This window comes from Phodopus roborovskii, unplaced genomic scaffold (assembly GCF_943737965.1).
Source record: "Phodopus roborovskii unplaced genomic scaffold, PHOROB, whole genome shotgun sequence".
Lineage (NCBI taxonomy): Eukaryota > Metazoa > Chordata > Mammalia > Rodentia > Cricetidae > Phodopus > Phodopus roborovskii.
This window is the reverse complement of record NW_026126636.1, coordinates 16,344,575-16,356,196: the sequence shown is the minus strand read 5'-3', so window position 1 is coordinate 16,356,196 and position 11,622 is coordinate 16,344,575. Positions and strand designations below refer to the sequence as shown.

Here is an 11,622-nt window from a genome sequence, read left to right as displayed (position 1 = left end):
TGGGGCCTATCCTACACCAGTGACAGGTACAGAATATCGAACCAAAATCTGTGCTTCCATTGTCTTGAGAACCAATAATCAGGTCAACTCCTACAATTTCCTGGATCCTGTTGTATCCAAAACTATCACAGAATCACAGTTAATTTACATGTCAAGTGTTGTTTTTTAAATGTTCAACAATATCCAGAGAGAAAAATTAAACCTTTTTGCTTTATTTCAAATACTACATGAGTCCTATCAATCCTTCCCCTCTCAACAAATCTTTATTAATGGGACAATAAGCTGAATATCTGACTTCTAAAATAGTCAAATATTGATCTCCCTGTCCAATCCTAGGATTTCACAGATACCTTTTGATGACCAATTTCTTGTACTTTATCTTGAATTTCCTACATTATTTTGCATTCTAGTAGCATCCATGAAGAAGTCTTATGCTGAATATCTTAGAATAAACAATAGCTGTGAAGTGACAAGTATTGACTATGTAAACTCTGATACTATTATCCTAGCCATCTATTCTTGGTTGCCTTCTTGCATTCTAGAATCCTCAGTGGGAGAGTGTTCTGATAATATTTTCTTCTTTATTTTCCTTCTCACTGGCTTCACATGGTACACCATGCCCAATTCCATCAAGTCTTTTCATACTCAAATACTGTCCTTTTTATGTAAAAGTGCTTTATAAGAGGACTTGAATTCTATTCTCAGCACCCACAGGGAGGTTCACAACTATTTATAAATACAGTTCTAGAGGATCAAACTAAGTATTCTGACCTCTGTGTGCGTGCATGTACACACACACACACACACACACACACACACACACACACACACACACAATACATATTTAAAGGAAGGAAATATTCATTACTAATTTTAAAGCAAAGGAAACCATTCTATGTATATTTAATCACAGAAACTTTTTAGTAAAATAAAATATAATAAGTTAAAACAAAACCTACTACATCAAAGATAGACAAGGCAAAACAACAGGAGGAAAATTCTCCAAGAGAAGGCACAGGAATCATTTGCCCACTCATTCATGGACAATAAAATACTATTTTGAAAGCTATAGCGTAGCTGTCAAGGATCCTCAGGAACCATTTCATCAAAACATGTTTTTTCTTAAGCAAGTAGTATTTGGCTGTACTCTAGGTATCAGGGTATCTAGTCTTCAGTTCTAGGTCATCCAAGGAGTGCCAGGTAAGGATTTTGTCTTGCGGAGCAAGCCTTAAGACAAATCACACATGGGTTGATTACTCCCACAGCTTTGGGCCATGACTGTCATAGCATATTTTGCAGTTAGAAAAGATGATGCATTGAAGATATTTTGGCTTTCTTTGGAGTTAGTGTTTCTCATTTGGTACTATAAAGCACACCTTTCCATGTTAAAGACACTAGAACACAGGCTTAAAATTCTATGTAGGTAATAGCTCAAACTTTCCATGTCAGTGAACCCTGTGGGTATTGTCTTAAGCGATAAGGCTTTGCTGTCAGTGTGTGGAGAAAAACTACTGCCTTAACCACAGCCTGCTGCTTTTTTGGGGGAATTTCTCAGGACCATTTTGGCCAATGATACAACTGAATGTAACCCAGTCCCATTACAGGAAGCTTCATTTGGTGATTAGAGAGGGCCAGGATCAGCCGGTACTTTATCTCTGTCAGTATTTGTAGAATTCATTAATATCACCTTCATATATTTCAGGAAGTTTCAATTGCACCAGGTATCCATACCACATCACAATTTTAGCTGTCATTTTGCACATTTCCTCACTGAACCCTAGTTTTCCTCCTACTCCCAACATAATATTCCTGTTCCACTGCAACCCACCCCCAGCCCCCGTATAAAATCTGTTCTGTTCCCCCTTCCAAGGACACTCATGTGTCATGCTAGTCTCTTCCTCCATACCTCCATACCTAACTTCTGTGTGTCTATGGGTTGTAGCTTGGTACAGAGATAAGAGGATATATAAAATATTTATTTTCCTGTGCCTCAACTATTGTAAGTATTATAACTTCGGAGAGAATGGCATCCTGGCCATCAAAAGCCAGACATAGCTATAGCTGGGAAGGGAAAGGTTTCAAGGCTGTCAGTGGCTAGGCTTCATCTGTAAGGTGTTACAGCTGTGAAGGAAAATGTAATCTGGGTGTTTGAAGCCAGCCTATATCTAAAGCTCAGAAGATAAAGGTATCTTGACCTTCTTAAGCCAGGATATACCTATAGTTCAGAAGGAAAATGGAGACAGAAGTTTTTGTTCTGCCAAGTCCTTGAAGAATTTAGTCCCAAATAAACACTCAGAAGCTAGTATTCATTATAAAGTGTTTGGCCTATTGCTCAGTTGTATTACTAACTAGCTCTTACAACTTAAATTGACCTATAATTCTTATCTATGTTTAGCCATGTAGCTTGGTACCTTTTCTCAGTGAGGCATTCTCATCTTGCTACCTCTGTGTCTGGTGACTCTGTCTCTTTAGATCTACCTACTCCCTTTCTCTATCCCTGTTTTCATTTCCTGCCTATTAAAATCCTGCTTATCCATTGGCTGTAACAGTTTTATTCATCAACCAATAAGAGAAACATTTTCACACCATATCCCCATCATATCCTCTTTTCTGTCTAAATAAAAGGGAAAGTTTCAACACAGTAAAATACATATATCAAGTCAGAATTATAATTAAAATGTTTAGTCCATTAACATTTGGCAAAATTTAAAGAAAATATTCTATCATCTACCCTATCTTTGTGAGTATATAATTTTATATGTAACTTATCTTTTATCATAACTAAGGAAAATCATGACTATCAGTCTTCACCTCCATCAAAGACCCCTGAAGTATAATATATACTCTTTAGAAGCGACAGAGACATGTTACAGCCTGGACAGTCACCAAAAGTTTCTATGTAACATTGGGGCATCCCACTTCAGCCTACAGGCTCAAAATGTTTGGCAGACTTTTTGATGAAGCAGGAACATTGAATGACCATCCTGTCCTTTGACAAGTTCATCATCCAGTTTTCTTTGTAACTTGCCTATCCAGTTTGGGCAGCATGCTTTCAAGCAGTGCAGGAAGAGCAATTTCTTGTCTAAATGGCTATCCCTGTCATGTTAAGGGCAAACTCCATAACTAGTTTCTTTGATGTACATCGTCCTCTCTGACATAATTTGTGTTGCTATGAGCAGTTGTGTCTCATTGTTACGAAAATCCAAATAAACGATTTTTAAATGTGTATGTTCTGTAGGTTTTTGAAAGGTATTGATCAACACCTATCCATTTGAAATATATCTATCTATCTATCTATCTATCTATCTACAAAACCCAGTTGACATACTATAAGATTTTACTGTCATTTGTGACTATCTATAACCTGTATTTAATTATACATTACAGTTTTAAAAGAGCTGTATAAACACAATAGCTAAACAAGAGTAGAATGTGAATACAAAATCGCCCTTAAATTTGTATTAATAAACCAAAATCTATTCCAATGCAAAGTATTTATTTCTATACCATTTCCCACTTTTTCTCTTAGAAAGAAGGACTGCCATCATTAACCATTTAAATCCAACCCTGTTTAAAAGAAGACAAATGTTTATAAACAATATTTGGGAATGTGGGTGTAGTTCTCTCCAGAGTGCTTCCCACTCTCTATCCCATGGAGATCCTGAGAAAACCCAAGAACCTGCAAACTCCTGGCTGTAGTGGTCTGTGATGATGAATGATCTCAACCATTTGGGTTGTTGGATCACCTGGACCACTGCTTCAGGGGTCATGCTTGATCTAACTATATTATCCTAGAAGTAATCCACAGCTTTTCATCTTCTGTGGAAACAAAAGCAGAAACTCCATTCAAATTTAACATGTCCTTTGGCTTAAATTTTGAAGACAAGATATTTTCAAAATATATAGCTTACTTTAATTCAGAAGCATTTATAATCTGAATTCTTTTAGCAGCTGTTGCTCCTTCCTCAGCAGTAACACAATTCAAAGACAACACAATAACAAGCAGTATACAGACTCTGTGCATTTTCCATGTTTACGTGGCCCTTTTATTTTACTATCTTCCTTTTATTTTTATTTTTAATTTTTATTTTATTTTTTTTTTTTTTTGTGAGGCAAGGTTTCTCTGTGTATCTTTGGTTGTCCTGGAACTCACTCTGTAGATCAGGATGGCCTTGAAATCACAGAGACTTGCCTGCCTCTACACTTCAGAGGGCTGGATTATAGGCATGTGCCACTAAGATCAGCTACTGTAATCCCTTTTGAAATACTTTACTATCCATTTGCTTTTTCTCCTAAGCCTACATATATTTTTAAACACACTGTAAACTGTTTAGAAATTTCTTGTTGTTTTCCCCCTGAGTCTGTCTTTACTATATATCTGAATCTTTATCTGACCACATAGGATTATAATCTGCTAAACTGCAGGGCTACGATTAAAGATTGGAACCAGCTGCTGGTTCCAACCAGTTCCAATCTGACTTGGCAGAAGTATGGTTACTGTCAGCTCTGGGAGCCTTGCTTACCACGACTCTGATATATGTCACCATCAAGCAGCTTATAGCACCATGCCTCTAAACCTTTTCTCTCTAAATGAGTAAAAGCTAAATCTTCCATGCTGCATGTTGAGAGGCTTGGAGCGGTGGGAACCTGCCATGCTATGCTCAATCCCAAATGCCACAGTGTCTCTTAACCATGGCCGTCATGAGACCGTGAGACTAGGAAGCCCAGTGAACATTCCTTTGTCAGGTTTTATGTGGAAATTCTTGCCAAACATTTGGGCACCATGTGTAGATGGACATTTCTGTCTCATCCTGTCCTGCAGCTATTTAGTGCTAAATAAACACACAAAAGCTTATATTAACTTTTTGGCTGATGATTCAGGCTTCTTATTGGCTAGCTCTCACTCTTAATTATTAACCCATAGCTATTAATCTGTGTATCTCCACATGGTCTTTTCTTATAGAGGGTGCCTGGGCCTCTTTTTCCTTAGCTGCTACATGGCATCTCCCTGACTCTGCCTACAACCTTTCTCTATCCCTGTTTGGATTTCCAGCTAGGTTAAATTCTGTCTGTCCATAGGCCAAATTAGCTTTATTCACAAACTAGTAATAATAACATACATTCATAGCATACAGAAAGACATTCCCCATCATCCAATATCCAGGTTTGTAAAATAAATGGTTGAGTGGAAGATTATAGGAGACAATGTACAGAAAAGTAGTATATATGATAATTCTATGCATCATCATTAGAAGAGAGAATCACTATGCAATGCATACCTCTTGCTTTGTGTCCTAATAAGTTGTTTTGTATCAACACTACAACATTCAGTTTGAGTTTCAGAAATATTGGTTCAGAAAGATGTTTTGTCCTTTAACATTTGAAGAGAATTTCACTCTAGTCTGAAAAAAATTATGTAGCACTTGGGAACAAAGATGCATCCCTGCACTGGAAGCCAAGAAAACCCTTAAAGCAACCATGACCTTTCCCTTGGTGCTGTGGTAGACAGGGAGGAAGGTGACCCAGAAATTGTGGATCATCATCATGCTGAAGGACATGCACTTGGTTTCATTGAATGTATCAGGGAGATTTCTGGCCAAGAAAGTCACAATGAAGCTCCCTAAGGTAAAGGAGCCATGGTATCCCAAGAGATGGCCATGCTTAGAGTGGGCATCAATATTAACAGAGAGAGGAGAAGCTCCCAACCTGACTGAACAGAAACAGCCACAGTGAATAGTACTCCAAAAGTGATTTGCTGCAGGATGCATGTTAACTGTGTTGGCATGGCCAAAAAGAGCAAGGGACACAAGGAATAAAGATGAGTGAGATGAGTAAAGTGCAGCTGAGATTCTAGTTATTGGCTTTACAATGGGAGTGTCATGGTGCTTCACAAAGACCACAAGAACTACAGATGTGCATTAAGGAAGCACAAGGCCATTAAGGCCAGAGTCATTCCCAAGGGGTCTTCATAGTTCATAAACATCACAGCTTTCCGAATGCACTGGCTCTGATCTGAGTTGGCATACTGTTCCTCTAGACACTTCATACATTGATCTACATCTGATGGAGAAGGGAAAGCATGATTACTGCACTTTCATCATTTTTATTGAATGGACATTTCAATGAAGTGTGTTGCAAAGGCATTGCAATGTCTGCTTTGCTGTATAGTAATACTTTCATTACACAGTATTCATTCATTATCTTTACCTGTCATGAAACCAAACAATCATTATAGTCTCTATTTAAATGTTTGTTAATGAGCTATCTCTGTGGGTCCACTTGGAGTTCCTGCGGGCAAGATCCTTGACCCCCAAATCCTGGCCTCTGCCAAAGAACGAGGTCTCAGCTGGAGAGCGCCAGTTTCCAGTGAGATCCCACTACCCTGCAAAACCTTCTGAAGTTCCAGCTCAGCCCTCGTCCTCTTCAGCCGGCTATTGGCCAGAGGTGAGTCTGGGCCCAATCGGGGCTGCCTGTCCCCTACAACCTCTTTTCCCCCTCCCCCGCCTGAACCCCCTGGGTTGGCCCCTGATCCTGCTGCTCCTGTCTCTGGTCCCCATCAAGAGCACCCTTGGAGCTCTGATACACCCCCACCCATCCCCACCGCCAGCCTACCCCCCCTACCCTGTGCCCTACTCCACCCACGGTCCTGCCGCTCTGGTTGAGCACTGGGACAGAGGGTGGAGCCAACAGTCCACCCTACTTCGGAGACTTCTCGGAGCAACTCTGAACAAAGGAGAACAGACTATCCACGCGGGACCACCTGTAATTTCCACCGGCTTGGTCTCTGACCCCGCCTCCAGTCCTCTGCTGGAGTCCCGGGCCCCTCCCAGAGATCCACCTATCTCTGCGGGTCCACTCGGAGGTCCTGCGGGCAAGATCGGGGAAGTACCATAGAGAGAGGGAAGAGACACCACCAATACCTACTGGAAGAAACTATGGGAAGAAAGCAATACAAAAGAACACCTAACAACAGAAAGACAAACATGACACCACCAGAATCTAGGGAATCTACACCAACTAGAATGGAACACAACAACAAAGCAGAGGAAGCAGAAGGGTACAACTTAAAAATTACCATCATAAAAATGATAGAGGCCCTCAAAGAAGATGTGAGAAAATCCCTTAAAGAAGTGGAGCAAAAAACAAACAAAAAAGTGGAAGAAATGAACAAATTCCTTAAGAAAAGTACAGAAAGCCAAGAAAAAACAATTAACCAGGTGAAGGAAACAGTTCAAGACTTGAAAACTGAAATTGAGAAAATAAAGGCAACACAAACGGAAGGAATGCTGGAAATTGAAAAGCTGGGCAAAAAACCGGCAACCACGGACACAAGCATAACCAATAGAATTCAAGAGATGGAAGAGAGAATCTCAGGCGCAGAAGATAAACTAGAAGAAATAGATTCATCGACCAAAGAAAATCATAAATCCAACAAATCCTTAACACAAAACATCCAGGAAATGTGGGACACCATGAAAAGGCCAAACCTAAGAATAATAGGCATAGACAAAGGTGAGGAAGCCCAGCTCAAAGGTGCCAAAAACATATTCAACAAAATCATCTAGGAAAACTTTCCAAATCTGAAGAAGGACATGCCCATGAAAGTACAAGAAGCATACCGAACCCCAAATAGGCTGGACCAAAGAAAAAAGACCCCTCGACATATAATAATCAAAACACCTAGCATACAGAATAAAGAAAGAATATTAAGAGCAGCGAAGGAAAAAGGACAGGTAACATATAAAGGCAGACCTATCAAAATTACACCTGACTTCTCCATGGAAACCCTCAAGGCCAGAAGGTACTGGATAGATGTTCTAAAAGTATTAAGAGAACACGGATGCCAGCCTAGGCTACTATATCTAGCAAAACTCTCAATCAATATAGATGGAGAGAACAAGATATTTAATGACAAAACCAGATTTTCCCAATATGTATCTACAAATCCAGCCCTATAGAAAGTATTGGAAGGAAAACTCCAACCCAAGTAAGGTAACTACGCCCACAAAAATGTAGGCAACAGATAATCCAACTACACCAGAAACCTAGGGTGAAGCAGAACAAATATATTCACAATACCACTGCCAACAACAAACCTAAATCAAACAAGCATCAACAATCAATGGTCCTTACTCACCCTCAACATTAATGGTCTTAACTCACCTATAAAAAGACACAGGCTAACAGAATGGATACGAAGACAGAATCCATCCTTCTGCTGCATACAAGAAACACATCTTAGCTTCAGAGATAGACATTACCTCAGGGTAAAGGGTTGGGAAATGATTTTCCAATCAAATGGAAATAAGAAGCAAGCAGGCGTAGCTATCCTAATATCTAACAAGTTAGACTTCAAACCAAAATTAGTCAAAAGAGATGAAGACAGTCATTTCATATTCATCTCAGGAGAAATCCATCAACACAAAGTCTCAATTCTGAACATCTATGCCCCTAATACAAAGTCACCCACATTCGTAAAAGAAACACTACTAAAACTCAAAGCTCACACACTTATAGTGGGAGACTTCAATACACCACTCTCAACACTAGACAGGACCACAAATCAGAAACTCAACAAAGAAACAAAAGAATTAACAGAAGTTATGTCTCAACTGGGGTTAACAGACATCTATAGAACATTCCATCCAAAGACAAAAGAATATACCTTCTTCTCTGCTCCACATGGAAGCTTCTCTAAAATCGACCACATACTAGGTGACATAACAAACCTCAACAGATACAAGAGAATAGGAATAGTCCCCTGTATCTAATCGGACCACCATGCTTTAAAATTGCAATTCAAGAACAACACAAATAGCAGAAAACCTGTAAACTCATGGAAACTGAACAATGTGCAATTGCACCACTCCTGGGTCAAAGAAGAAATAAAGAAATTAAAGACTTTCTAATATTCAACGAGAATGAGGATACAACATACCCGAACTTATGGGACACCTTGAAAGCAGTACTACGAGGGAAGTTCATTGCACTAAGTGCCCATATGAAGAAAGCAGAGGATAGTCACATAAGAGAATTAACAGCCCAACTCAAAACCTTAGAACAGAGAGAAGCGAATTCACCCCGCAGGAGTAGATGCCAGGAAATAATCAACTTGAGGGCTGAAATCAACAAAATAGAAACCAGGAAAACAATACAAAAAATCAATGCAACAAAGAGTTGGTTTTTTGAGAAAATCAACAAGATAGACAAACCTTTATCCAAATTAACGAAAAAGCAGAGACAGAACATGCCAATTAACAAAATCAGAAACGAAATGGGGAACATAACAACAGACACAGAGGAAATCCAGACAATTTTCAGGTCATACTTTGAAAATCTGTATTCCACAAAAATTGAAAATTCAAAGGAAATGGACAAGTTTCTGGATAACTATCACTTACCAAAATTAAATCAAGAACAGACAAACAACTTAAATAGACCTATAACTCGCAATGAAATAGAAGCAGTCATCAAAATCCTTCCAACCAAAAAAAGTCCATGGCCAGATGGATTCAGTGCAGAATTCTACCAGACATTCAAGGAAGAACTAATACCACTACTCCTCAAACTGTTCCACAAGATAGAAACAGAAGGTTCATTGCCAAACTCTTTTTATGAGGCCCCAATAACTTTGGTACCCAAACCTCACAAAGACACAACTAAGAAAGAAAACTACAGACCAATATCCCTGATGAACATCGATGCAAAAATACTCAATAAAATACTGGCAAACTGAATTCAAGAATACATCAGAGAAATCATCCACCATGACCAAGTAGGCTTCATACCTGGAATGCAGGGATGGTTTAACATATGAAATTCTATCAACGTGATCCACCATATAAACAAACAGGAAAAGAAAAACCATATGATTATCTCCCTAGATGCAGAAAAAGCCTTCGACAAAATTCAACACCCTTTCATGATAAAGGTATTGGAGAGGTCAGGGATAACAGGAACATACCTAAACATAATAAGAGCAATATACAGCAAACCAACAGCCAACATCAAACTGAATGGAGAGAAACTTAAGCCAATTCCTCTAAAATCAGGAACAAGACAAGGCTGTCCTCTCTCTCCATATCTCTTCAATATTGTACTAGAAGTTCTAGCTAACGCTATAAGACAACAAAAGGAGATCAAGGGGATCCAAATTGGAAAGGAAGAAGTCAAACTGTCTCTATTTGCAGATGATATGATAGTTTACATAAGCGACCCAACTTCCTTAATAAAATAACATATTCTAAAGCACAGATCAACCCAAGAACAGAGATGGTGAGTGATTCAATACTCCGATTTCAGCAATAGACAAATAATATGAAAAAGAATAGAGAAATTCTGAAGTCAAAGGACATCATAAGTCTTTGTGTCATTATATTTAACACACTGTGCATTTCTAAATCTGTAGAAAATGCTGTATTTACAGAAATTACTGTTTTCCCACTATGCATACAGCAGCCTTCAATAACATACTCACGTGAAACAATACTTTCAAAATGTCCTCAATATGAGCATTCTGGATCAGAAACGTTATGTTTTATACCAACCGATGGGCTTTGATGCTCAACATTTTGAGAAGACAGTTGCCACACAAAATATATTAGTTCAGAAACTTTAAAAATCATCCATAGAGCTTGGTTGTTCTAAATTTGCACTCCTTTAATATAAAACTATACACATTGAATGCAAAAACACAAAACTAAATGGAACAATAGTCTTTTTCAGAGGAAATACACAAGCTTGGAGCTTGGCATTTTGTTCTCTTGGGAACAGAGATAAAAACACACTATGCACAACTCAATAGAAGTTTATATTCTCCCCAAAATCTATTAAATATGACAATTTCAATAAAAGGTATTCACAAATTGTGTTTTTTTATTAGGTCTATCCACAAAGTATGTATGGTACTTACAAAGTATGGTACTTAAGAACATATAAAAAGATATTTCTAAAATGATGTTATTGTTAAATATGTATGTAGTGAGATAGTTCTGTGGCACTGACCACGCCCATTGGGGGTGGAGCCATGGGCGGAGTGACCTGTGGAAGGAGGTCGCACTGACCACGCCCATTGGGGGTGGAGCCATGGGCGGAGTGACCTGTGGAAGGAGGTCGCACTGACCACGCCCATTGGGGGTGTGGAGCCATGGGCGGAGTGACCTATGGAAGGAGGTCGGAGGGGGCCAGGAAAGGCGCTCTCTTTCTGGTGTGACTTGGACAGGAGAGGATCGGGTTGAATTTCCTGGTGTTCATCTGTCTAGGTTGTAAGTTATTTCTCCCTGAATAAACATCTATTCGGCCTATTTGTTTATCCTGATCCTTATTTACCACGATATATGTAAGTATTTATTTGGGTTCTCTTAAACTTTGTATAAAGACCATGCCTGCCTTGAAAACCTGTCTGTGACACACAAATGTTCAGGTTATAGGTGTGCAACAACAGAATAACCAGCAACGTATACAAGGTTTACCATAAAATGTATAAAATATAATTAAAATCAAAAGGATACATTTATCTCAATAATTTAACCATTGTACATTTTTACACATGATGAAATATCATCCTCTGTAGCATAAATAGATATTGATGTCATGATGATAAATATATTCAACAATTGCTTG

At 38.8% G+C, this 11,622-nt stretch overlaps 2 protein-coding genes across 2 annotated transcripts in view; both read right to left on the bottom strand.

Annotated features, from left to right (window-relative positions):
* The window catches only part of LOC127238813 (zinc finger protein OZF-like), a 300,203-nt gene that overhangs the window by 192,098 nt on the left and 96,483 nt on the right, over positions 1–11,622 (bottom strand). The gene's annotated exons all lie outside the window — the stretch shown is intronic.
* LOC127238806 (vomeronasal type-2 receptor 116) overlaps positions 5,393–11,622 on the bottom strand; it is a 74,013-nt gene continuing 67,783 nt past the window's right edge. The window contains exon 8 of the mRNA XM_051207546.1: positions 5,393–5,397. Coding sequence (XP_051063503.1) covers positions 5,393–5,397 — 5 coding nt within the window. The remainder of the gene's footprint in view (positions 5,398–11,622) is intronic.